General features: G+C 34.2%; 1 protein-coding gene across 2 annotated transcripts in view; it reads left to right on the top strand.

Moving 5' to 3' along the window:
- LOC123536855 (uncharacterized) overlaps positions 1 to 8723 on the top strand; it is a 65515-nt gene extending 56792 nt beyond the window's left edge. For both annotated transcript variants that reach the window (XM_045320333.2, XM_045320332.2), the window contains 5 exons: positions 1336 to 1484; positions 1986 to 2007; positions 5174 to 5212; positions 7251 to 7628; positions 8509 to 8723. In XM_045320333.2, the coding sequence (XP_045176268.1) occupies positions 1374 to 1484; positions 1986 to 2007; positions 5174 to 5212; positions 7251 to 7628; positions 8509 to 8555 (597 nt within the window). In that variant the 5' untranslated portion in view covers positions 1336 to 1373 and the 3' untranslated portion in view covers positions 8556 to 8723. The remainder of the gene's footprint in view (positions 1 to 1335; positions 1485 to 1985; positions 2008 to 5173; positions 5213 to 7250; positions 7629 to 8508) is intronic.
- The last annotated feature ends 17810 nt before the right edge of the window (positions 8724 to 26533 follow it).

Genomic DNA, 26533 nt, shown 5'->3' with positions numbered 1-26533 from the left:
ACCAATATGTTATAAAGGCCCCTGATTACTAAAGGGAAGACTTTTTTCCTTTTCACTCAATCATGCAGCCGTACTGCAACTCTGTTGGCAGCGCCGCTAGCTCTGCTTATATTTTCAATATCTTTATGGTACTATTTGAATCCTTCAATATTAACCATAATGAGATGTTTCTGTTTCTACTAAAGTATTTTAACCGGAAAAGAAATGTATGAAAAAATAAATTACACTCCTTTTGTCTACATTCAACGTACAGCCTTTATTTCCCTTAGCAGTAATGAAAAACGTTTTGTTTATTCCCAAACGCGTGATGTTCTATCAGAAACATTAATGTTTGACACTCATCCATCATGTTTCTGATAAAATTAATTAAATGTAGTCTAAAGAATTCTAAACTCAATTTGTCTCGTCTGCCCTCGTAAACAGATTCATTTTTTCTTTTACTTCCTGTACAAGTCATCACGGAAATATGAACAAGAAACTAAACTGTAAGCCCGGTCATATTCTTGAGAAAATAGTCGCACATTTCCCTACAAAGCGGTAACAACGTACAATAATTGGAAGTATTAAATGTTTGACTTACCCTGAATTTAACCTATTGACTGTAAAATCTGATCACCAAAACAGAACTAGAGACATTCCTCACGTAAGCTAGAAAGCTTCCTCACATTTAATCAGTCTACACAACATGCATGGTTTCGAGACAAAAGCAGTGAGGAGCAGGTGAGTCAAAAATGGTGACTCTGCTTTACCACTCGGCCAGGCATATCCCTAAAGGCAGAAATGAAACGGGAAAAACACTTTATATTATAATGTTAGTAATCAAGCGATTTCATGTTGGTCTTGTTATTTGCCCAAGGGTTGTCGTCTTAGCCCAAGGCCGAAGGCAGTATTATGCAACTTTCAAATATTGCGGGTAACACAAGAACTCAGTGAGTTACTTTATGACAGTTCTGCACGTTAAAGTGGCATTATGCGCATCTTACCGCACAAAGTGTGTTTTTGGTGAGTGTTCTATAATAGCAATTTTCGGTTGCTGTGCATTAAAATGTGTTAAATTAACAATAATGCCGCATAAGTATTTGAAGTTGATGCTTTAGAAATAAAGAAATCGGACTAATAAAATAATAGTTCTTTTCTTCCCTCTCTTTTGAACCAGTCAAAATGCTTGAATTCCGTATTGGCCCTATTTTCTCGTACTGGCGGGCGACAAAGCGAAAAGGCGAAGTTGGCAGAAATCAGCCACCATAATTATCTTTGATTGGAGCCAGTGTGAATAAATCATTTAACATCTTAGTTTTGTCTCTCGACTAACATGTTTTCTTTTATGTCTTTCAGTAATCAGAAAATTCAAAGTGAAGGTAAAAACATATCTGATGATCATAGTTATGAAGAATTGCACGACACAATTATTGTTTTCGCTGTCCTTGGTGTACATGGTGTATTCAATATCACCTCCATCATCACTGGAGAAAGCAAGAAATAAGGTAAATCTTTAGATACGTTTCTTTAATCAATATTCTTAGAGCCAAAATATATTACTCAAACGTTTAAATATATTATCATAAGGTTACTTAACAACGTTCTGTAAATTACGGCAATATACTTTGATGGGGAGTAATTAATGATTTTAAAACATGTTGTTTGTATCAGTAAGTGTCTATTAATTGGCTATATCTTATATTATTTGAAATAGAATGATGCAAATTGTCCAATCGCTTTTACATTCTTGCAATATTTTGAGATTTAAACGGATTGTTAGTTGGAGTATATGTGATATTTTACAAAGTTCTGTAACAAAGACACTACAATATTACTGCGCAGTTTTTTGTTCTGGGTTTTATAATTTTGTTAGTAAAATTTAGTTTCTCTGTTTAGAAGCGATGTTCTCTAATGATATCTGGAACAACATTTAAGAATTCTCAGCATAATGACTCAAAAAATTTCCAGGTGTGTTAGTGACAATCTATTATCATTGTCTTTTCCAGAGATCGTTAATTTTGGAAAATGGTAAGTCATTCTTGAATTGCTTGTAAATACCAGTTGATATATTTGTATATTTTCTACTTTTCCGCCTTGTAGCGTTTAAGAGGATTTCCTTACCTGATTTATGACAAAATTTCAAGACAGTTTATGAAAATGATACTGTTATAAAAATTTCTTTGTTCTGTTTTAAAGCTTAATACATATATCTTGATGTATATAGAAATAAAAGCTTAGGAAAAGAGACTTAAAGATCGTAATACAGTGTTAGAATTTTGCCTAGATGATACTTTTTAATTCACCTTTGGGAGCAGAGAAACCCTAAAATAGTCTCCGTAATCTTACGCTATAGCCTTAATCAATTGACAGTACATGCCAAGATCTACGATAGGTATTTACAAACGGATAATCAAATTGAGGGTCCAACTGAGGAACAGAGAGGGATATTGTAAGCGCCCAGATGTCTTTATCACCGTTTCATTTATGTCTTACCTACTACCATGTGCTCTTCGTTGGAGCATAATGTCTGCTATAAGATAGTAGATCCTAATAGTAATATTTACAAAAATGCATTAACTTGATACAGTCTTTAAGTTCACGGTGTTTTGCACTGTGTTGCAATTTTAAACAATTTTTACCTTGTCGGTTTTTTTATTAATTTTGTATAAATTATGATATTTCCTCAAGCTCGAGTAGAGACAAATTTCAAAGTGATAACCACTGTACAAAACGATCGCAGATAATTCATTATACCAATAATTTTGATAAAGTAACCTCAAAGTATTGGTTAACAATTATAAAACACAAAATAAAATTGTCGATAACATTTTGTCTGGGGAGTCTCAAGTAAAAGGACTTAATCGAACAGAAATTTAGCTCCAACACTGAATAATTATGATCGAGTCTGTAAGACTGTTTTAACTTTTGCTCTCTACATTAAAAAACGTGGGGCAGAAGTAAAACCTACCTTTCTTCCACAATAGGTAAATTAAAGAGTAAAGGCAAAATAAAGAACTTTTAACACATGTAACTTAGTATTTTCAAAGATGTCTAGCCCTGCAATCTTCTGTATCAAAGGTAAAATTCACTTTAAACAGCAATAAATGGTTTATCAAATGAAAAAAAAATCCGCTTTTGTACAATAAATCACTAATCAGTCTTGACAAAACAGTTTAACTTACTAGAAAAAAAGAAACATAAAGAAAAAACTAGTGATTCTTCTGCATTTTTTTCAAGCCCCTTTCCACTACAAAATCTAGTGTTTGAACTTGTTATCATCAATCACTCACATCCCAATAGTTATTGTTTTCACTCTTCTTCTTAATAAATTTCAACTAACTAAATATTTTCTGCTTTTATCCTAAAATACACCTTTACTACTTCTGCTTCTCCCCCTTTACCATCCTAACTCTAGCAAAATGAGAAGAATTCATTTCTACAATTTATTTCCTTCCATTTTCAGTTGATTGTGGTTTTCTATATTTGTTCTTTGTATCTCTCATTATAAACACACCGACCCGAATATTCAACAATATATTTTACATCCACTGTTTTCTGTAACTTTGTAATTTTTATTATATATTTAGAAAGATTTTTTAAAAATATTTTCGCGCATTGTCTTTCCTACGAGCAATTACATAGCCTCTTATTAGTATCTTAAATTTCAAGCGATATGAAATTTACCGTCGATTATGTTTCATTGAAGTTTGTTATAGAAGTTGCCTCTATTCGAATAACTTGAATTTTGAAGGGGCATAATTTGTGTCAAATTAAAATCATGAAAACAATGATCTTGCACATAGCTGTACATTTCAACTTAACAACATCTTTTGTGCAAACATTTTAGACTAAATCCAATCATTTGGCTCAAAGCTGACAAAATGTTTCTTTTATTTTCAACCTTGGTCCTGACAAATGTAGATAAAGTTGATAAATATTTGATATAATTACTAACTATTGTTCCGTATATGGGTGAGCTTAAAATATTAACTTACATTATCTAAACTAAGCTTATCATTTGTAATAATGTGACAGCTCTATCTAAATAAAAATTCGTCTGCATATCTGTATCATATTCTTTGTGTACACTCATTATAATTAGTTTAAACTGTATTTATTTCCACAAATTGTATATACAAACATGAGTACTATATTTAAATTAACAAAGCTTGATAATAAAAAGACATACATCAATCAAAATAGTACAAACAAACAAAGAAATTTTTAATCGAATGGATTGGAAAACAAGCTATTTAAAACTTATATGAATTCCGCTCCATAATAATTGAAATTAAGTCATCTTATTGTAAACCAAAACGTCTACGATAGTTTGTATAATGATACAAGCGGAGTCATTGATTGAATAGTATTTCAGAAAAATATTGCCCTGCTTTCCGTTCCGCTACCTAGTGAAGTCGGCAGTGAAATGATATTTCAATCTCTTCCGGATAATATAATTATTATGTAGAAAATGACTTATCTCTGAAAATTTACGACAAATCTTTCCATAAGAATTGTTCAAGATCCTTAAAGGCAATTAAAAGGATTGTCGTCTGCCTTTTAGTTTTAATCTAGTTTTTTTATCTACTCTCTGTGAAACCTATATTAGAACCTACGCAACTAATTTAATTATATCTATATATGAAACTGCATTATTGTCAAATGATTCTTATGAAAGGTCTTGTCGTCAGTGTTTCGTTTTCAAATGAGTGCATGTCCAAATTATCGCAAGACCTCAACAACCATCTGTTAAACTTTACTTTTGTTTCCTAATAAAAGTGTTTCTTAAATATCGTTTCGGCATCAACCAAAAATTGCAGCATGAGCACCTGTTTACAGACAGATGATATTTTTTATTTGAGAATAATGCAGTTTCTCAGCATTGTATTTAACAGTAAAGCAGATAGACCTGTTTATGTTTTGTTAAAGAAAATTTTAATTTAAAACAGACCTGCGTTCGGATTATAATATAGCAGACAAAAGATATTGCAGGAAATTGAGGAAATTCAGTCTCAACATAATTACACGGCTTTTAAATGTGACTGCACTTTATATACCCATATTTTCATCTTAACTGAATAATATTCACATGTGAAATTGACAATAAAATTATGAAATTATATAAAAAAATATATATAGAATATATCACAATGTCCATCCAGTGTATTATTACCTTTTTTTTTTCTTTTGACAGTTCTTCACCATCGATTTCAGGGGATGAAACCACATAAAGGTAAATTATAGTCTAAAAATGTTTACAAAATAACGTTTAAAATTTTGTAAGCAGTAATATAATTATAGGGAAGTGCCAATTTATTTATTCCCCATATTTTTTTATCTAGTTGTCTGCATTTCTTAAATGAATAATCATACAAGGACAAACATGTCGTTTATGTGAGCGTGCATATAGTGCAATGTGAAAATAGATTTTACTATGAGAATTACTTTTAAATACGTTCTAAATGATCCCAAAAGGAACTGTTCTTGAAACTTCCGCTGGAGAAGACAATCATAGATGTCTTTTAACGTACCTATGTCTATAATTCTTCGGTTTTATTAGTATGACTGATACAAAAGTTTTACATTTTAAAGAGGCATTTTAGATTTTCGTAACTATATTTAATGTAGCATTGACACTTTTATTAGCTCACCAGAGCACAAAGTGCTCAGGGTGAGGTGTTGTGATCGCTCACCGTCCGGCGTCTGTCCGTCCGTCCGTACGTCGTCCGTCCGTCTGTCCGTCCGTCCACACTTTCCTTTAAACAACATCTCCTCCTAAACCAACAGGCCAATTTTGATGAAACTTCACAGGGATGTTTCTTGGATGGTCTTCTCTAAAAATTGTTCAAAGAATTGAATTTCATGCAGAACTCTGGTTGCCATGGCAACCGAAAGGAAAAACTTTAAAAATCTTTTTCTCAAAAAGCAGAAGCCCTAGATCTTAGATATTTGGTGTGAAGCATTGCCTAGTGGACCTCTACCAAATTTGTTCAAATCATGACCCCGGGATCAAAATTGACCCCGCCCTAGGGGCCACTTGACTTTACATAGAAAAATCTTAAAAAATCTTCTTCTCGAAAACCAGAAGCCCTAGACCTTAGATATTTGACCTGTAGCATTGCCTAATGGACCTCTACTAAAGTTGTTCAAATCATGACCTCGGGGTCAAAATTGACACCGCCCCAGGGGTCACTTGATGTTACATAGGAAAATCTTCAAAAAAATTCTCAAAATAAAGCAGAAGGCCTAGATCTTAGATATTTCACACGTAGCATTGCCTAGTGGACCTCTACAAAATCTATTCAAATCAGAACCCCGGGGTCAAAATTGACCCCGTCCCAGGGGTCACTTGATTTTACATAGGAAAACCTTAAAAAATTTTCTCCTCAGAAAGCAGAAGCCCTAGAGCTTAGATATTTGACATGTAGCATTGCCTAGTGGACCTCTACTAAAGTTGTTCAAGTCTTGATCCCCGGGGTCAAAATTGACCCCGCCCTAGGGGTCGTTTGATTTTACATATGAAAATCTTCAAAAATTTTCTTAAAATAAACCAGAAGACCTAGAGCTTAGATATTTCACATGTAGCATTGCCTAGTGGACCTCTACAATATCTATTCAAATCATGACCCCAGGGTCAAAATTGACCCCGCCCCAGGGGTCACTTGATTTTACATAGGAAAATCTTCAAAAAAAATCTAAAAATAAACCAGAAGGCCTAGGTCTTAGATATTTGACATGTAGCATTGCCTAGTAGACCTCTACAAAATTTCTTCAAATCATGACCCCCGGGGTCAAATTGGCCCCGCCCCATGGGGTTACTTGATTGTACATAGAAAAAATCTTCAATATTTTCTAGGCCTAGAGCTTAGATATTCGACATGTAGCATTGCCTAGTGGACCTCTACAAAATTTGCTCAAATCTTGACCCCCTCAGGGTCAAATTGACCCAGCCCCAGGGGTTACTTTATTGTACATAGGGAAATCTTCATAAATTTGCTTAAAATAAACTTGAAGGCCTAGATCTTAGATATTCGAATTGTAACGTTGCCTAGTCGACTTCTACAAACTTTGTTCAAATCATGACCCTAGGGGTAAAATTTGCCCCGCCCCAGGGGTTAGTTTATTGTACATCGGAAAATTTTCCAAAAAATTTCTAAAAATCATCAGTTTGACATTTGAAACATATTACTCTGGTGAGCGATCCAGGGTCATCATGACCCTCTTGTTTTATGTTTGTTACCAATTCGATTGTATGCATTTTATATTTCTAGATACTAACAAAAGAAGTGCTTTTGACGCACTTGATCTAGATGAACTTTTTAGCGATCCAGTATTTCATGAGACGGGTGCGGACAATACCTTTGACAGATTTGACTATAATGGATTGGACTTAAACAACTTTCATGATTTCACAGAGTTACCTCCCCTAGAGAATAACATACCTCCCCTTGAGAAAGACGAAATGTCAAATGTTATTCCTGGCTCCCAAGGACCATTTGATTTTCAGCAAATGAAAAACGGTCATGAAACATACAATCCCTATAACTTTGACAGTGCTGCAGTCGCCAATGCATTCCAAGAAAATGCGCATGCGCATTATGTTGCGGATTCCCTTATGGATGAATTTATGCAATTTATAGCCATGAAAGGTATTTAAACATTTCGTTTATTAAAGCTATTGAGCTTATTGATTAAGTCCATTTTGAAAGTGGCATTTCGTCAATAATGGCGTAAAACTGAAATTCTTGTTGCAGCAAAAAGATAACCAACATACGATCATTTGATTCTAAAATAGTTTTATTATCGCAAGTTGAGCTTTTTGCATTGGAATTATATACAAACTAAAAGTAATAATCTGAAAATGTATCTCTTCAGATTAAATTGATTTATGCAATTTTAATTTCACTTTTGGAGGGAAAGGGTAGGTAAACAAATGTTGATACCGTTTAAGATTATAACGACAACGGTCGAATTAAGTACAGCTCATATAAGCCTTGTTTTATTTTTTATTTTCCTTTCAGTTGCAATTTAAATAAAATTTGTGCACATTTGTTTATTCGTTTGCATACTATAACATATAAACAGTAGGGGAATTTTAAATATCGGGTCGTTACTAACAAGTAATTTACAGTCGGAAGTTACAGACAGTAGCAGCAGCCATTTTAATTTTTTTGACGTCCATTACAAATATTTACCCGCTTGAAACCCTTTAACTCAAGGGTTTACCATGATTTAATTGTGTTGATATGTCATGTACAAACATTCCTTAGGTTTGAAAAAAAATCTTTGTTCAAACGGCAATTTTATAAAAAAAAAATACTCAAGTTTATATTATATTGCCATGGAAATAATGTGGCTGCCATTTATTACGTGTTCATTATTTTTCCATAAATTTGCTTTAATTGACCGATTTTACAATAATTGTTTGATAAGATCTATGAAATGGAATACAAAATTTGAACAAAATTGGCTTGCCTTTGAATTATTCACATACAGTCTTGTATAAACTGTTTTTCTTTATTCTTTCAGAAAAGGGTATTCTGGACCAGTGCTTAGAACTCACAAAGAGGGGATAAACATTCTACAGTACAGTACATCTATAGTAATTTCATTTAAATCCATGGACGAAAGACAGATATACAATCATGTTTTCTTTATGATATAAAAAAACTCTTTTTGTTTATACATTTAATGGCTTTTTCAAACTGTCGCTCTGCTTTACATATGAATATACTTTTTACAGAATTTCACCAAGCTTTGTTGTTTTTTTTTTCAAGCGGTGTCTTACAATATTTACAAACAGAGGAAATGAAGTAAGAAGAATCCGAGGAAGAACTAAATAAAACCAACTCAAAAATTTAGCCCCGAACACCAAGATGCACATAGACTAATCGAATATCGGCTTATTACTTTTCAAAGCGTTTTTGGAAAAAGTCCTCCTGATCGAATTTCGGCTTCTCAACCTCTCAGTCAAATGTTTCAGTTATATTAAAATAGGTTCCGTCAATGGCTTAAGCAACTGTAGGTTGAGATTTACCATTAGATTACACTGCAGTTTTGTCAGTTATCACTTTTAGGTGTAATTGTTACAGTTTGCTTTCTTTGAAAAAGTTCTGTTAAAAGCACTTCAAAGATCGCCCAATGTTTTTAAATAGTTTGTTTCTTAAAGGACGTAACTGTAATTCATAATGTCAGGTCCGCCATACCACGAGAAAATGGGACTTTTTGATTGAAACAGACTACGTTGCTGAGCTAACTATTGCCAGAAAATAAAGAATAAAGGATAATTATCCTGGTATTTATATTACTAATTGTTAATGAAATATGTAGAAGGTAAATTTTCAGCATATATATATTGCGTATATCATCTTAATTGCGTATATCATCTTAAATGCGTATATCATCTTAAAATATTTTATACTTCAGATCCCTAATTATACCTCTTAATAGTTAAATAAATCATATAATAATGTAAACCGAAACACATTTCCAAATAAAGTCTTCTACGGAATATTTGATGAAACAGGAAAAGTCAGATTCCAAGATTGAAGACCCTATCAAAGTACCACAGATACTGTATGAACGGGCTTATATTGTGTGTAACAAAATGAAGGAATGCAGTAAAGCTCAACATTGAAACAAAGGCGGCAAAAATTTAATCGGTGAACATTGCAAACAAGTTCGTGTAAGTAGAACTCTATATGCGGAGAAATCCGGGAATCCATCAAGTGATGCGATATTGAGAATACTTAAATACAATCGATTTTATTATTAAAATGCATTGTTTTAACCGAGAAACATTGCAATGTTAGCTTTTTAAATAGCTAGATTGTGGCTTGCTTGGTGCTTGTGAGATGAATGACATAAATGGAAGCCACATTGTTCAATTCCGCCTCATTAAACATTTTTTCATCATTTTTTTCATTTCATTGTTATTAAACACTTTGTGTTTATGAATGATAGCGTGCAACACTTTGTGTTTATGAATGATAGCGTGTACCACTTTGTGTTTATGAATGATAGCGTGTATTATGGCGAAAGATATCTGCTTTAAAATACCCGTTTCTGTTGATCACTTTTTAATAAGCAAATCACCATCAATGTTCAATGGCTTTATTATCTATAACAAAAGAAAAAAAACAAGTGGCCATGAACTACACATCAATATAAAATAGTACCATGTTCTGTTTGATTGCAGATTGAGCGGGCTGCGTTTAGGGAATATGACTTTTCCTACTGGTAATTTATCCTTGTTTTTAATCTAGAGTCTATTCATGAGAAGTAATGAAATTTGCAACACCAACCACGATCCGCAGCACAGGCTTAAACAGTCGCCCCGACTTCATCTCAGTGTTGTTATATTTTCTGGTCCTTCGGGATCATTGATTTCAACTCATTTAGATTTGAAGATTGAATACTGCTTAAGCCGGTGCTAGAGGGCGTGGGCAGTGTTGCATTTTCCATTACTGCTCATGAACAGACTCAATCAAACCGAGTCTGCAATTTTCACTGTTTGCATTGTTTTCGGTGCTTACGAGGGATCTACTTTCCAGATTTTATTAAAACCAAATTCTAAGGTACTAAAATCGTTTCATTTTATAGTTACTGTGTAGGTAAATTTTGTCAGAAAATCTACATTAAACCTATAAATCTTTTCTCCTGCAGCAGTGGTTTTGTGCTCGCTAATGACAACGGCACTCCTTCGCACAGCAGTGCAGGAATTACTTAGCTGATTCAATGTTATTTTTATTGAGTCTGTTCATGAGCGGTAAAAAATATTCAACACCATTCGTACGGATCCAAAACTGTCAATCATTAATGTTAACATAAAACAGACTGTCCAGTCGAGACTGTCAAATACGATCGACCTAGTTTACACAATAGACCGCGTGCGTTTTGTATGTGATACCGCTTGTGAGCACTTGATCTTGGTATGAATAGAATAAAAATAGAGAGAGGAGTTAAATGAAATTTATCGACAAAAAATGGAACTGTTCCTTGAAACCAAAGTTTGAGCTTTAATTCAAACCGCTAACGGCAACGGCACTTCTTCGCAGAGCAGAGCAGGAATTATTTTACTGATTCAATGTTATTTTTATTGAGTCTGTTCATGAGCGGTAAAAGAATATGCAACGCCGCTTACGATTTCTAGCACGGCCTTGAAACCAAAGTTTAAACCTTAATTTGTCCTTGTAGAGTCAATATATACAACTTTCATACTCATAGCAGTTCTAACCTATGAATCTTTTCTCCTGCAGCACTGTTTTGTGCTGCTGTGTGTGACATCGATAAGGGCAATGACACTGCTCTGGAGAGAAGAATAGGCGTCATATGATTGTCTTACTGAGATTAAATAATAATGATTACTTCTAAAATCATATAAGACTTGCTTCCAATTAACTGTAAATTATGATGAAATTACAAATACAATTTAGAAAGAAAATGAAAACAAGTTTAATTAATTCCCACAATTTATTAACACGAGAGCAGAAAGGAGAAAATTGCAGTCTTGCTTACTAAAGGACCCATGCAGAAAATGATAAAAGAAGTATGTGAGGTGAATGGATATAAAATTCTACCATGAGCAGGTTTACTTGTCTGAACTTAGGGCAGTAAGCAGAGATACTGAAAACACTTTGTGCTCAGTTTTAAAATTATCTTCTAGTAAATACTGCACCAGATTTTACTGACAGAATCAGGTGTTTGCCGGAGTATTTATATTCTTTCTTGCATTTCTTTTAACTGGGACATTTATAGAAAGACAATTTGGCATACTTAGTGTTAAAAGAACTTACAAATACAAAGAAATAAAATCAGCCTATTTCACAAATTTGTAAGTGGCAGCTGACACAGTTTACACCTGCTTATGAATTATTAGGCACTGATGAGACCAAGAAGGGGCTCGAGGATCTACGGCGTTCCGTTAGGGCCACCGTCTTCTCTATAGTGGCCGTGCACGAAGCGCAAAATCACACTGGCGAAGCGCGAGATCATGATGACGATGTGCGAGATCGTGATGGCGAAACGCGAAATTATTTCAGTTTCGCTATCATGATCTCGCGCTTCACCTTCACGATGGTGAAGCGCAAAATCACGATATTCTAACAATTTTGCACTTTGCCATTTTGCGACTCAAGTATCGCCTAAGCATAATTGCGAAGCGCTGACCGCGAAATCACGATGGTGAAACGCGACACGGGATATCAAATTTCATAGTTTCGCGTTTCGTCACCGTAATTTTGCGCTCCGTGCAAGGCCTTCGTCAGAGAGGAAACAAGAGTCCAAACGAAACATTAAAAAGAATAGAGGAGGATGAGTAGTTATTATAAACAAGCTACAAAAACACATGCTAACAGATTTTACTGATTGGTAAAACTATGTTCATTAAACCGTTGAATGATAATCTATAATCAAAATTACACTGGCCGTCAATCTTTCTGTTCGTACGTATAAAACAGTTTAATTCTTCTCACCTATAACATTTACGCGATAAAGCGGTTTATACATATGGTTAATCTGGCGTACTTAAGTGTTAAAATAACTTACAGATACGAAGAAATAAAATCAGCCTTTTTCACAATTTTGTAAGTGGCAGCTGACACAGTTTACACCTGCTCATGAATTATTAGGCACTGATGAGACCAGGAAGGGGCTCGAGGATCTACGGCGTTCCGTTAGGGCAACCGCTTCCTCTATAGTGGCCATGCACGAAGCACAAAATCACATTGGCGAAGCGCGAGATTATGGTGGCGAAGTACGAGATCACGATAGCGAAGCACAAGACCATGATGACGATGTGTGAGATCATAATGGCGAAGCGCAAAATTATTTTACAGTTTTGCCATCATGATCTCGCGCATAGCGCTTTGTGCATCACTTTCTCTTGCGATACGACAAGCGCAAGATCACGATGGTGAAGTGCAAAATCATGATATTCTAGCAATTTTGCACTTCGCCGTCGTGATTTCGCGCTTCGAGTATCGCCTGAGCATAATGGCGAAGTGCTAACCGCGAAATTACGATGGCGAAACGCGACACAGGATGGCAAAATTTCGTAATTTCGCGCTTCGTCATCGTAAGTTTGCGCTCCCTGCAAGGCCTTCTTTAGTCCAAACGAAACATAATAAAGAATAGAGGAGGATGAGTAGTTATTACTCTGAACCCTTGAATCATTATCTTTAATCAAAATTACACTGGTCGTCAATCTTTCTGTCCGTACGTATAAAACAGCTTAATTCTCGCCTATAACATTTAAGCGATAAAGCGGTTTATACATATGATTAACACAAAAACACACATATACCAAGTGAAGCTTTGTTAACCTTATACACATTTCCGTTAATACACTAATAAACGTTCAGAACTGCATAAAATGCATTTGAGATAGACATGTTGAAGATTACAATGAACGTAAACAATATTTTACAAATAAACTTCTTCAACAGGGATACCTTTATTATAACTTACTTAATACTTTATTGAGTTTTACTGTCATAATTCAGATCAATAGTACTTTAAAGACCATTCTAAACATAGTACATCAAAACCTGGTTTTTATGGGGATGTGGTTTACAAACTTAGTAAGGTTTTGGGTCAGGCAATTTTCAAATTGTATTTAGTAAAAGTATTTACTAAAGGTGGTTATATCTGAACTGTTTTAAGACACACTACATGTATTTCTTCTTCTCCCCCTAAATCACGGTGAAGGAAGTACAAATTCAATATCCTTGGACGTAACACTTAGCGATTGAACATTACAAATATACTACAAATGAAAAAAACTATTGAATACTTTTGTAACAAAAAGGCCTAGATTACGCGAGCGCAATCCAATTGAATCAGGTATGACAGAATGACTAACTGCGCATGAGATCAAAGACGCATTAACATATCGAATTATTACACACAAATGTACCAAGAAGAAGGATGAGTTTGATGGCATATTTGAATATAATCAAACGTTTAGAATTTCATTTCTTGGCCGCCTAAATGTCACTCTGAAATCTGTAAAAACGAGTTTGTCAGAGTTTCTATGAAAGTCATGTATAATTATCATCATGGAAAACAATAGAATATGGTTGTTCTGCGGTGGATCCTTAAAAGAAATATTAGAACATAATTCTTATGGAGTGATATTTCAACATTTCGGCCTCTTACGTAGACACAAATGACACGACAAACAGGGAAAGACTGAGAAAACGTATTAGAACCATATACCTAATTATTTCCATCCCCGCGGGGATGTCAAAGCAGATTTCAATCAAGTACTTAAAAGGTACAAAATAGACAATTTAAGCCTGTATGTGATTTATATCAGGTGAAAGATTAAGAATGATCAATAAGTGGGCGAACACAGAATCAGTTAAGATTATATGTTTATTCAAATTTCCTTCCGTCCAAAATTTCAATTAAACAGGGTTGAACTAACATAAAACTGTCATTTATTTTATTAGCAAGGATATACATGCACTCACAGCAAATACGCACACATCTCCCTCCTCTCTGCCAAAATCGGGTTTTAGGATTGTCAATATATGTACAAAAGTCCATAAGTCTTGTCACCTTGCTTGGCATCAAATCCTTGTAGCAGTTAACATTTCTACTGTTTAAAGTCTAAAGTAAATCCATCAAGAAATAAAAGAAAAGAAGATTTTTTATCAAAGCTATAGACAGGATTGAGATGCCGAAGAAATGTTTAGAAGAATAGCTCTTCTGTGTACTACGTACAAGCATGCGACAAGTATCACATACTTACGGAATTCCGTTAGGGCCATCGCCTTTGAATGTGTTGATCTGCAACGCGATACATTCAAAGGCGATGGCCCTAAAGGAATTCCGTAGATAACGCGACAATACGATAATGAAATTGCGCAATTACGATACTACAATAACGAAAACGCGATAGTATATCGCATTATCATCATCGTATTATCGTATTATCACGTTTTTGTTATTGTAGTATCGCATTATCATCATCGTGTTGTCGCGTTTTCGTTATCGTAGTTTCGTGATTTGCGTATTCTCACCGTACTATCGAGTATCGCGTTTCAGATTAACACATTCAAAGGCGATGGCACTAACGGAATTCCGTACATATTGACATGACACACAAGATAGGAAAACATTGCACAAAAATATTAACTTACTTTTATTACTTTTGCACATATATGCATTTTTATATATGTACATGAAAAGTTATGAAACAAATCCAGTGAACAAGATTTTCTTTTAACTTAATCATATTATGCAACATTAATTATTTACAATACAAATATCAAAGAACTGTACAAATGAACAGCTATTCGTACATATGAATATTATGAAGCTATAAAACTGTAATTTATACATCCCTTAGTATTACCTCCTCAATGTTTTCCGAAGCGGATGCTTTTAAAGCTACGTCACATCTATTCTGTGTAAATGTGGTTATGTATTCATCTTCTGCTAATTGCTTAAATTTCATCTTCAGTTGTTCAAGTTTCAAAGAGGTCAGAAACGTTTTCGACAGATTGTAAATGGGTAATTTAGGAAAGAATCAAAACTTTTGAGGTTACAGACAAATTCTTAGACCTGTCGCCTTAGGTCGATAATTACAGTTATAAATATTCACATTTTTGACATTTTCCGAATCACCACTGCCATTGGTGTATTATTCTATAATTATTAATTTCTGGAATGCCCAAAAACTGAGATATAATTAAAAAAAAAACAAAGCAGCTTGTCTGAAAACACTTCGTGTAATGTGTCTGATGCACATCAACATCTATTTTGAAAACGTCCGTACGACAAACCCGCCCAATATAGGATTGTCTTATCAAACTTGACTATTTTAAAATAATTGGCCTATATTACGTAGGTGGCACTGCCTTTCAGTAAAGGTATGTAATGTTTGCTGTAATTTCGAAATCTTGTGACAGTTAAACACTTCTTCACAAGCAAACAAATATCTTATATTAATGGTTTTCCGCATCATAATTGTAGCAAATATTGTGTTGACAAAGTGTTCCATTTTCGATATCTACTTTAACTTTGCCATTTCATATACCGGACCGGCATAAGCTTATGTATAACATTTAGGGTCAAGGGTCTTGCCACATAATTGTACCAAGGCAACTTTTAAAACTCAGTTATTTCAATTTGGCATTGACAATGATATCCACTATCAAACTATAAGTGCATTTTCCAAATTTAGACATCAGCCGTCTACCAAACGACGCATCACAGTTTATAGTTTGAACGCCAAACTCCAAATATCATATCCGTGTCGTAGACACACACACACACACACTGCATTTCATTAAGTTGTATTTGTGAACCGTTATTAATCTTTATCTTCTCTGGATGTATATAGTGTTTTTTCATCAATATTACTGTAATTTGACTTTTACATGGGCTACGATGGTACAGAGTAAGGGAAACCCAAGAAAACACCATCATCCGATGGGAAATCTGAGGTCTTCAGTTTAAATTCCAGATCGCAATGCGTAATACCGTGCAGCATACTATAGTCCATACATACAACAATATTTTATGTGTCTGTCAATGCATGAATGACAGTTTACCAAAACATTTACATATAGCATCTAGAGTTTTGAAATCCGATTTTTTTCTGAGGCAAATCATTATGTAAGAATATATTTTAAAAGTTGTGTGTTGTTGGTTATATTTGTGGTTACATAATTATGTGAAAGGCAAAATGATATGGGCTTAAACCAAACAGTAATAGAACAAAATGGAATTTGTATCATCATTACGAACCACTAGCTCCGACGTTTCTAAAGTAAAACTTAATGGATTCCAGTCAAGTGTCAACTAGAAAAAACTGGATAGAAGTACGGGGTGACGTTTTATGGCCAAGAGACTGCTGCTGTGGAAGTCAATCTCGAGATTAACTAATGTCATATGTGGTTAATCAAATAGATAAAGTCAGCATGTGCAAAAACAAAACTCATTGTGAGACAACAAACGATATAAACAACATGCAACCAGATGTACCAAGAAAATTATTAAATGGCGGTATGAAACAGAATATCGCTTTTACTTCAAGCAGTGTCTAGTTCAATTTTACAATAACTAAACATGTGTGAACTTACATTTGTGCTATAGCGGTTAAAGGAAGTCATAAATTTATGTTACATGATAGGCTTTTACAGATTAAAAGGCATGCAAGAAAAAAATTAATATTGGCATTTATATTTTATACACTTTATGTGACCAAAGGTAATGAATAAGTTTCCATTCTCAAGATCTTATTTTTAAAAGCGGCCCACGTCTGTGTTTGATTTTGATCGTATACTCAAGATCGTATTATATTGACTAGAAAGATACTTTAAATTCTTGGTTTCAGTTCATGCCTCTTTACTTCTGAGACGGCAAATGATACATACAGTTTGATACTTGAAATAAATGAAACTTTCCTCCGTTACAATCAAATATTTCAGACAAAATCAGATTAAGCTTAGAACTTTTGTATATCGAATGTCTTCGTTCACAATTTGGTAAAGTAAATTGCGTTCTGGCTGCGTTATTGTTTCTGAAATTAAATGATAAAAAGTCTTTCAGTTATTGTTCTATGTGCTGTCTGTCCTAGCTTTATTAAACCTAGGGACATTGATCAGCTACAAAAATATTAAATTTGATGCAATGTATACGAGCAATATGTGCCTTTTCAAAAGTCTGTTGACTTTGAATCAAATATTTAAGAAAATCCTTGGAAAGTAAGAATGCATCTAAGAATATTTTAAAACAGCAGACACTGGGTTTGAAAAAGTATGTTCATGTTATAGATAATGAAAATTGCTACAACTTTCATTGTAGACAACTCCATGTAAACTTACATAGTTTACGGTGTTGATAGATATACTAGCTTAAATGTATTTTAAGTCACACTGTTATCCGGAAATTAGTATGGACACAAAAATGCAAACTGCAAGAAAAATACATTTCTAAAAGATGATACGACTGTACTTTAAGACTTTGTAGATTGCAACATCTACTAAATATCAACCGATTTATTCTGTTGCTAATCTACTTTTACTTACCAAACGATTTGTATAAACGGTAATATATCCTGAATATAAACCGAAATATTCCTGTTTCTAATCTACTTTAGCCACCTAACTGTCTTTACAGACTGTAAAATCTGCTCACTACAAACCAACTCATTTCTATTGACGATCTATTTGCCCTGACTAACTGTCTTAATAGACTATAATATCTGCTGAACACAAACCAAACTGTTCCTGTTGCTGATCTGCTTTACCTTTCTAAATATCTACAGACTGTAATATCTGCTAAATACAGGTTGCTGATCTATTTTCACTATCTAACTATTTAAAAAGCTGAACACAACTGAACTGTTCCTGTTGTAGCAATGCTACGCTAGCTAGCAGGCGCTGCGCAGCGATATTCGCAGTGATATAAAATAGTCATCCCGGGAAAGCCTTGATTTACGGGTCTGTCTGCAATAAAGCTATTTCATTAGGCGAGGAAAACGTCATAACTTTTTAAAAGAAACACATAAATTATTATGATATGCGCATGTGTAATTGTTTGAATTTTGTGTCCGGGCTGCGCAGAAAAAAAATGAGGCAAGATTGAAAAATGAACTCGAGAACATTCAGCCTTTTACGCACTGTTACGGTGATGAAACCTAGAAAGATTAGTTTAGTGATATGTAAACCTTCGATATGAATGGACAATACAACAGTAATGGGGTGGCATCGTAAGAAATTATGCAAAATGTTTGACCATGTTCTTTTTCAGAGGTATTTTGCCGTATCTCGGATAAAGCATGTATTCCTTACGAATATCCGAATGAAGAAAAAATGTCAACACGGTAAATATTTAGTAGCAACATCAAACAGAAATCTTGTATTTTATCGATAAATAATGTTACGATAAAGAAACAATGTAAATAATACACCTATTTATTATACATGTATTCGGAGTCGCAGTTAGGTGTTCATTACCAAATAGTAAGTTGTCAATGGTAGGTGCACAAGGTAAGTCATTTAGTTTAGTTTATACCAATTTGTTTTAGCTCGATTATGGTGAAAGCTTGAAGCTTATTGGAACCACTCTCGAGTCCGCTTCCTGGAAAAACCAGTACTGTGTCATATGAGAAGTCATGGTCGTGACCCCAGTGGGGCTTGAACCCATGACCCCTGGATTGAGCGGCCAACACCTTATCCGCTAGACCACCGCTCACCCTAAGTCATTTAGGAGCAATTGTCTTTCTGGCGTATAAATCGGACATGATACGGTAGTGATTTGTTGTTTCTACTTCACTGCATGTACAGTAAGGACTATTTGTTGTATTTTGTTGAATGACAGTCTTGGGAAAATTTATAGATCTCTAACAAATCAACAATAGGTGGGCTCGATTCATACAGCACAAGGCTATCCCGATCTTACGACCGGTTCACCGAAATGCGCCGTGATGTTTCGATATCGGGCTATTCGGCATGTTCCTCTATGCGCGGCTGAAACGAGTACAAATTTGATGAAATCGGTCTATCGGGCGAAAACGGGGAACACAATCGAGCTCACCTAATGCGTCGCAGTGAGTGAAGGGGTGGGTTCAGTGAATAGAAATAAATAGTTTGTTGTATTGTTTCAAAAATGTCTGCAGGAATATAACATTCAGTGACTCCATATTTAAATGGCCTAATGGTTGGACTGTACTTTATAACCTTGTTAAAGCATTCTTTGAAACTGTCACTAGTGACAAATATTGCTTGATTAAGTGAATGCTGATCTTTGTTTGTTTGGCTGTCTGACAAATTTGAAGATGTCCCAGTTTTCCATCTTATGTGGGAGTCTTTCAGCCGAAAGGTATAATTCACTTGTATATAGAATACGTATTTGGTATTTCAACATTATCAGACCAATCCTGTTTTACCACGCTAGTCAAATGGTCACATATATTTCTATGGCGACAAACTCATAGACTTGAATACTTGTCCCTACTAACTTTTTTGCTAAAGTCGTCTTTTCTATTTTGTAAAATTTCTTTAAAATTTCACTTGACCGAAATTGCACTTGTACAACAGGACATTTTATTTTGTTTCCCTGTATTTTGGGAACCCTTATAATACGTTAGAAGTTAGCAATGTTTGGCATAAAGGATATGCCCGCTTTTTTGAAAATAAAAATTTGCTTGGGGAAGTACCTTTTCCGCTAGGAAAGCCCACTTTACGAATGTGCCATTTACAATATATTGTAATGAACATTAAAAATAATTTCACTTCACAGTAGAATGGAAGTTTAACCAAAAACTTAAAACAAGTTCATAAAAAATAAAGAATGGTAAAAATGAAGTCAAATGTAACTTTCCCTGTTGATTTCACTTCAACTCGACCGTGCTGAAAATGTAGGTCAAACACAGGGTTGGCGATATTATTTAGTGACAGAGACATTTGTAATTGTGCAATTTCAGCTCTTCAACAGATAATTTTCAACCTGAATTTATCCTCGTTATTAATTTTGCAGACGAAGGCAGACGGACTTAGTACATGTATTAGGAACAGAAACTTATCGAGGTAGCTAGCAAGGATGTTGATATATTTGATTGTACCCCTCGAATAACGAAGTTGTACTGGTTTCAGGCTGTCTGTATTTCCGTCTGTCCGTCCGTAGACAAATCTTGTGCGTGCCAACTCTACTAGTCCCCTTGACACAATTTAATGAAACTTCACACAAGTGATCAGTAACAACAGTAGTTGTGCATGGTGCATGTTACGTTCTTTTAGAATATTTTTGCAGAGTTATGTGACTATGTTTTTGTTACTATACTATATACGTAGACACAAACTTGTGCGCACCAACTCTCCTCATCCCCTTCCCACAATTTAATGAAACTTTATACTTGTAAGTGATCAGTAACAACAGAAGTTGTGCATGGTGCATGTTAGATTCTTTCAGAAAAAAATATGCACAGTTACGGGACTTTGATTTTTGTTACTATACTATATACATAGAGTCTGCATATGCAATCTTGTGCGCACCTAATCTCCTGAACCCATGCATACAATTTAATGAAACTTAACACAAGTAATCAGTACCAACCCTTGTTGTGCATGGTGCATGTTACGTTCTTTCAGAAAAGAATCTGCACAGTTATGGGACTTTGTTTTTGTTACTGTACTATGTACATAGAGTCGACATATGCAGTCATGTGCGCGCCTTATCTCCTGAACCCATGCACACAATTTAATGAAACTGAACACAAGTGATCAGTAGTAACCCTAGTTGTGCATGATGCATGTAAGGTTCTTTCAGTTACGGGACTTTGTTTTTAGTTAATACACTATATACATACAGTCTGCTTATGCAATCTTGTGCGCGCCTAAACTCCCGAACCCTTGCACACAGTTTAATGAAACTTCACACAAGTAATCAGTACCAACCCTAGTTGTGCATGGTGCATGTTACATTCTTTTAGATAAATATTCTGCCGTGTTATTGGACACTGTGTTTTGTTACTGTGCTATATACATAGATTCTATACACATACCGTCCACATAATTATGCAATCTTGTGTGCGTCAAATTGCAATGCACTGAGTCAGTGCGTGCGGCGGGTGGGGGGGGGGGGGTACATTCATCACCTTCAGTGATATGTTTAGTTTTCTGTTGTGTTCATGTTGGAACAAAATAGCAGTTTGGAATACAGACCTTGAAAAAGGACTTACGGTGGAGTATGCATTAAAGCGTTCGAAATTATAATCCTGCTGCTTTAGAAGAAACGTCATTAGCTATAATTTCCCCAATGCGTTCTGATATCAATATTAATGAAGTTAAAACATTAGCACTGGTAACCAATCTGTCAAGACTTTCCAATGATGAAAAGAGTGAAAGAGGTGAATATAAAGACGGGTTCCTTAATATGAAATTTAATATTCCAATTCAAACTTTTCTGTCATAAGATGGTCCTAAAGGTAGTAAAAATGAAGAAGTATTTGAAACTGTAACCAAGTACCTAGCATGTAAACTTGTTCATAGTGAAAATGATATTGAAAGTAAAGAGACTGAGATTAAATATTTAGAAAAAGACAACTCTGTAATATATGCAAAATTGCAAGTACGGAGGATGACAAGAAACAAATAAACAGCTTAGTAGAACAAAATGTACGTATGAAACGTAAATTAGAACTATGTGCGCATACAGAATCTTAAGTCAAACGTATAAAGAAGACACAGAGGAGCTACTTTGCAAGAAAGCAAAAGTTGAAAAAAGACTGAAAAACCGAAGTGTCATTCTGTTGAAAAATAAAATATAAAATCACGTAACAAAAGTTTAATTTCTAATACAATTGCTAAAAAAGCAGGTTGACCTATTAAAAAGAGAAGTAGCCGATAGTCAGAGTTACAGAAGTCATTGACGAAAACGATACGGTTTTTAAAGATAACTGAGATTTGAAAAGTCAGCGAAGGACCTTCAGATTAACTGTGATTACTTGGAACAACTTCTAAGTGACAACAATACTGCTAAGTTGTATGATGAAATTAGCAATGTATTTGATAGTAAAACCATGGCATGTGTTAAGACCTTTTTACTTACTTGACCTTATAGTTTTGACTTTGACCTTGACCGTAGGTATTGCATAGTATATTGAGTCTTGTAATTCATTGCTGTCGAACTTGGTGTATATCTCTTAACTTATCTACTGTAATATAAGCTGGACCCTTCCGAACTATCCCTATTACTGGTCTTCTTTACCTATATAACCATTTTTGTAGACTGTTATTTGTGCTGAATACAAACTGAACTTTTCCTGATGCCGGTCTGTTTAACATATCTAACCATCTTTATAGTCTGTAAGATATGATGAACTCATTCAAATAATTCCTGTTACCTGTTACTGATCTACTGTATCTATCTACCTATTGCAGTCATTAATATATCAAAGTTTTGAATTAAATTTTACTTTTGCAGACATTTGTTGACGCTAATTGCTGAAATATATATCACTACCAAGATTCTAACACTTTTATAAATTACAGTTTAAGGACATCATGTATTGAATTTCTTGTTATAATTGTGCGATCTTGTCTTTTATAATAACGCGTTTAATTTATATAACAGTCTGAAAGATAAAGTTGTTTAATTCCTTCAAGGCATACCAATCCTATGAGCCTTTCATTAAATATATGTTTTTAAACCGAGAGACATATTGTTTGACAGCTACGGGGTAACAATGTGCTTAGTTAGCGAGATCAAATTAATTCATGAAACAGTATGTTATTTATTCAGATTGTGCGTAAATATAATGCAACCCACATGTCTTGAAATAAGGTTAGTAGAAGAAAAATATTCGATCTACATTTGTCAGGAATACCACGGTTATCTCATAGGTCCTTATAACAGAAACAAAACCTATGACACCCAGTGTCGTTAAAAAGGTAAATGAGAAGTGAGATTTTATTGCGATAGGACACTGTATGGATTATTTATTTCATTTGCTTTCCTATGACAGCAAATACATATTTTATTCAGTGAATTTTAATTCTAATAATAAAAGTAAATCATAATATATGACTGTTTCGAATACAGCGGACAATAACATACAAATACATGGAAGCAAATGGCATGGTTAACAAACATGAATAAAATCTATTTATGGTGTACACGCGACAGACCGGTGTGAAGGTAAACAGTGGATTTAGGCCAAATATTGGACAGTTTTCAATAAAACTAGCTCACATGGGATCGCCAGGTACCCTGTGATACTGAGTTATCTGATGATAAATTGGATAACCTGATAAAAAACACAAAACCTTCCTAAGACTACATAGGCAACATTTTCTAAATAACCTACCTCAAAGATCGTCAGAATATATTTTCAAATCAGTATGTTAACATTGGGTCACCTGTGTTAAGAAACTAAGCCACTGGGTGAAATTATAGCACTCTATATGCCACATCTACTTTATATATATATATGAAGCTTGGTCAGACTAAGGTAAAAAAACAAGATCACTAAGACCATGTCGTAGAAAAACCATGCTTACTCTGATTTATATATAACCTGGTTGGAATGTTGTCATTATCAAATCTAGGTCAGTTTCGAAAAGAAGTTATTAGGTCAATCACATTTAAATATTATCCATATTTTAGATAATATTATTTTCGTCGTGACAGGCATGTAACCTCATCAGAATGTTTTACATCAGAATATTTTATTTGAGAAAAACAATCATTATTTCAGAAATGAAAATAATGTCAAATATTTACCACTTAGATGCCTCCTTGTCGACTCGACATATATGAAACCGAGTCAAAGTGATAGTCTGTATAATATCTAGGCCAACATTTCAGTGTGTCACTGAATGAGAATTAAAGTCACTAGGTAAAACCGTCATAAAACTTGTCAACACTAGGTGCAACCTTTTTCTGCCAGATCTACATTAATCATTTTCTGAATGTTTATCTCTATAAAATCTAGGCCAGCTTTAAAAGTGAGTTATTTGTAATGAAAACTATGTTACTACGTCGAATTGTATTCTAGAGAGGCCTCATTTCTCATTTCATGCAGCAGCCTGATAAGAATGTTTGCTTTTATGCAATAGAGTCAAGATTGAAGCATGGCCATCTGGGACCCAAAACTCACGAGGTCACAGAATAAAAACACTAGATTGTTCTGATCACTTACAACCCACTTAAACTTGGACTAGATTTTATAAAGACAAATTCAAGACGAACATATATAAATGTAAAATCTAGAGATTTTTTAAACGGGAATATGTAACATTTGGCAACATTTCATATTAGAAAGAGTTTAATAGAACATAAAGTCTGGTGAGTGAATTATGTAAACTGGACTAGAAACAAAAAAGATATAGCCCTTAAAAGATGTACTTCTACAGCATTTTGGGTTAAAAAGGGTAATATACCTGAATTTCAATTCGACATTTAGCGAATTTAGATGTATCTAACTTTTTCTGAAGTTTGTTTTGACAAAAACTCCACATTGGTAATGCCTTTAGACAAAAGAACGATGAAACTTCATCAAAATTATCATATTTTTAAATCACCATAAAAATTTTGCAATTGGTTTATTTAGCTTTTGTTTTTAACAAGGCTTTTGCCTAAATACTCTATACTTTACCCCATTGACCAATTACCCAAGATGATCCAGTTCCTTTATTACCATAGCTATAATAAAAACAAATGTTAGAATTCTTCACGTGAGGAAGCCATCCAGCTGGCTTACGGAAGAGCGGTGGTTCTACCCAGGTGCCCGCTCGTGATGAAATAATGCACGGAGGGGCACCTGGGGTCTTCCTCCACCATTAAAGCTGGAAAGTCGCCATATGACCTAAAATTGTGTCGGTTCGACGTTAAACCCAACAAAAAAAAAAAAAAAAAAAAAAAAAAAAAACAAATGTACTGTCATAGTTTGAGGTTAAAAGTTAGCATGGTTTGTTTGTATCAGGTCTACAACTGTGCCGCCTATTGACGGATTATCATATTACTTGTGACAAAAGTGACAACTTGTCAGGTGCAACACCCAGAGCCGTAGCTAAAAGGTCAAGGTCACACTTGAAGATAAAATGTCAGAAGTGTTTTCAAGTCCGGTCAATAACTCTATCATTTATCAAGCGATTTTAGTATTATTTGGTACACATGTTCCCCATAATAAGATCACGTATCCTGAAAACACTCAGATACTAAGTCAAACTTGGAGGGTTTTAATTTTCCTATCCAGTCCTTGCCTTTGTCATCCATTAAGAGATTTTTTATTTCTTGGCATGTTTCTTCCTTTAATGAGACAATGTGTCATTCACAACATCCAGATCCCTAGCTCAAAGGTCAAGGTCACACCTGTAGTTCAAACTTCAATATTGTTTTACCCTGTATGGTTTATAGAATATTTAAGGTCACTTTACTGGTCCTGTCTATAACCTTTTCGTGCATGCACGAATATGTAAATAAGTTAGTACAAATATTTAACAGTTAGAAATGCTGTGTATTTTCTTCAGAATAACTATCCTTTAATATGATTAAGGATTTCATTACAACTGTTCTCTTATTTTCCCACAAATTTAAAACTAAAATGATATCAAAACTATTTTTATTAAGGCCTAAAAAATTCTTTGTTTCCGGTAACATGCTCAAAAAAATTACGGTAGGTAGGTCGGAAAAATATTTTTTTTTGGAATTTTTTTTTATTAAGGGAGACTTTTCGGAAACTATTTTTGTGTCAAAAAATGATTACAAATAAGGGGGTTATGCCTTTAGAGCATCAGTAAGTTGATTTCTAACATCACTGGCCATGTTTAAAGCAGAAAAAGTGCAGTTTTGCAACTTTTTGTGAAAAAGTTGGAAAAAAATTTCTCCAAGGCAATAAAAACATTCAGGGTCGGGCCAAAAATTTAGGGTAGGTCGGGATACCGGATACAAACAATTTTTTTTTTTACGCCTAATAAACGTTCAAAGCAATGAAAATTTGTAGATATTTATATACAAACATTTTGCGTTATAATATATTGTATATATAGCACAATATTGTATATACATCACTGACAGATTTCAGATTATTATTTTATAC

This window comes from Mercenaria mercenaria, chromosome 17 (assembly GCF_021730395.1).
Source record: "Mercenaria mercenaria strain notata chromosome 17, MADL_Memer_1, whole genome shotgun sequence".
NCBI lineage: Eukaryota > Metazoa > Mollusca > Bivalvia > Venerida > Veneridae > Mercenaria > Mercenaria mercenaria.
The sequence above is the reverse complement of the archived record's forward strand: the minus strand, read 5'-3'. Positions and strand labels throughout refer to the sequence as shown.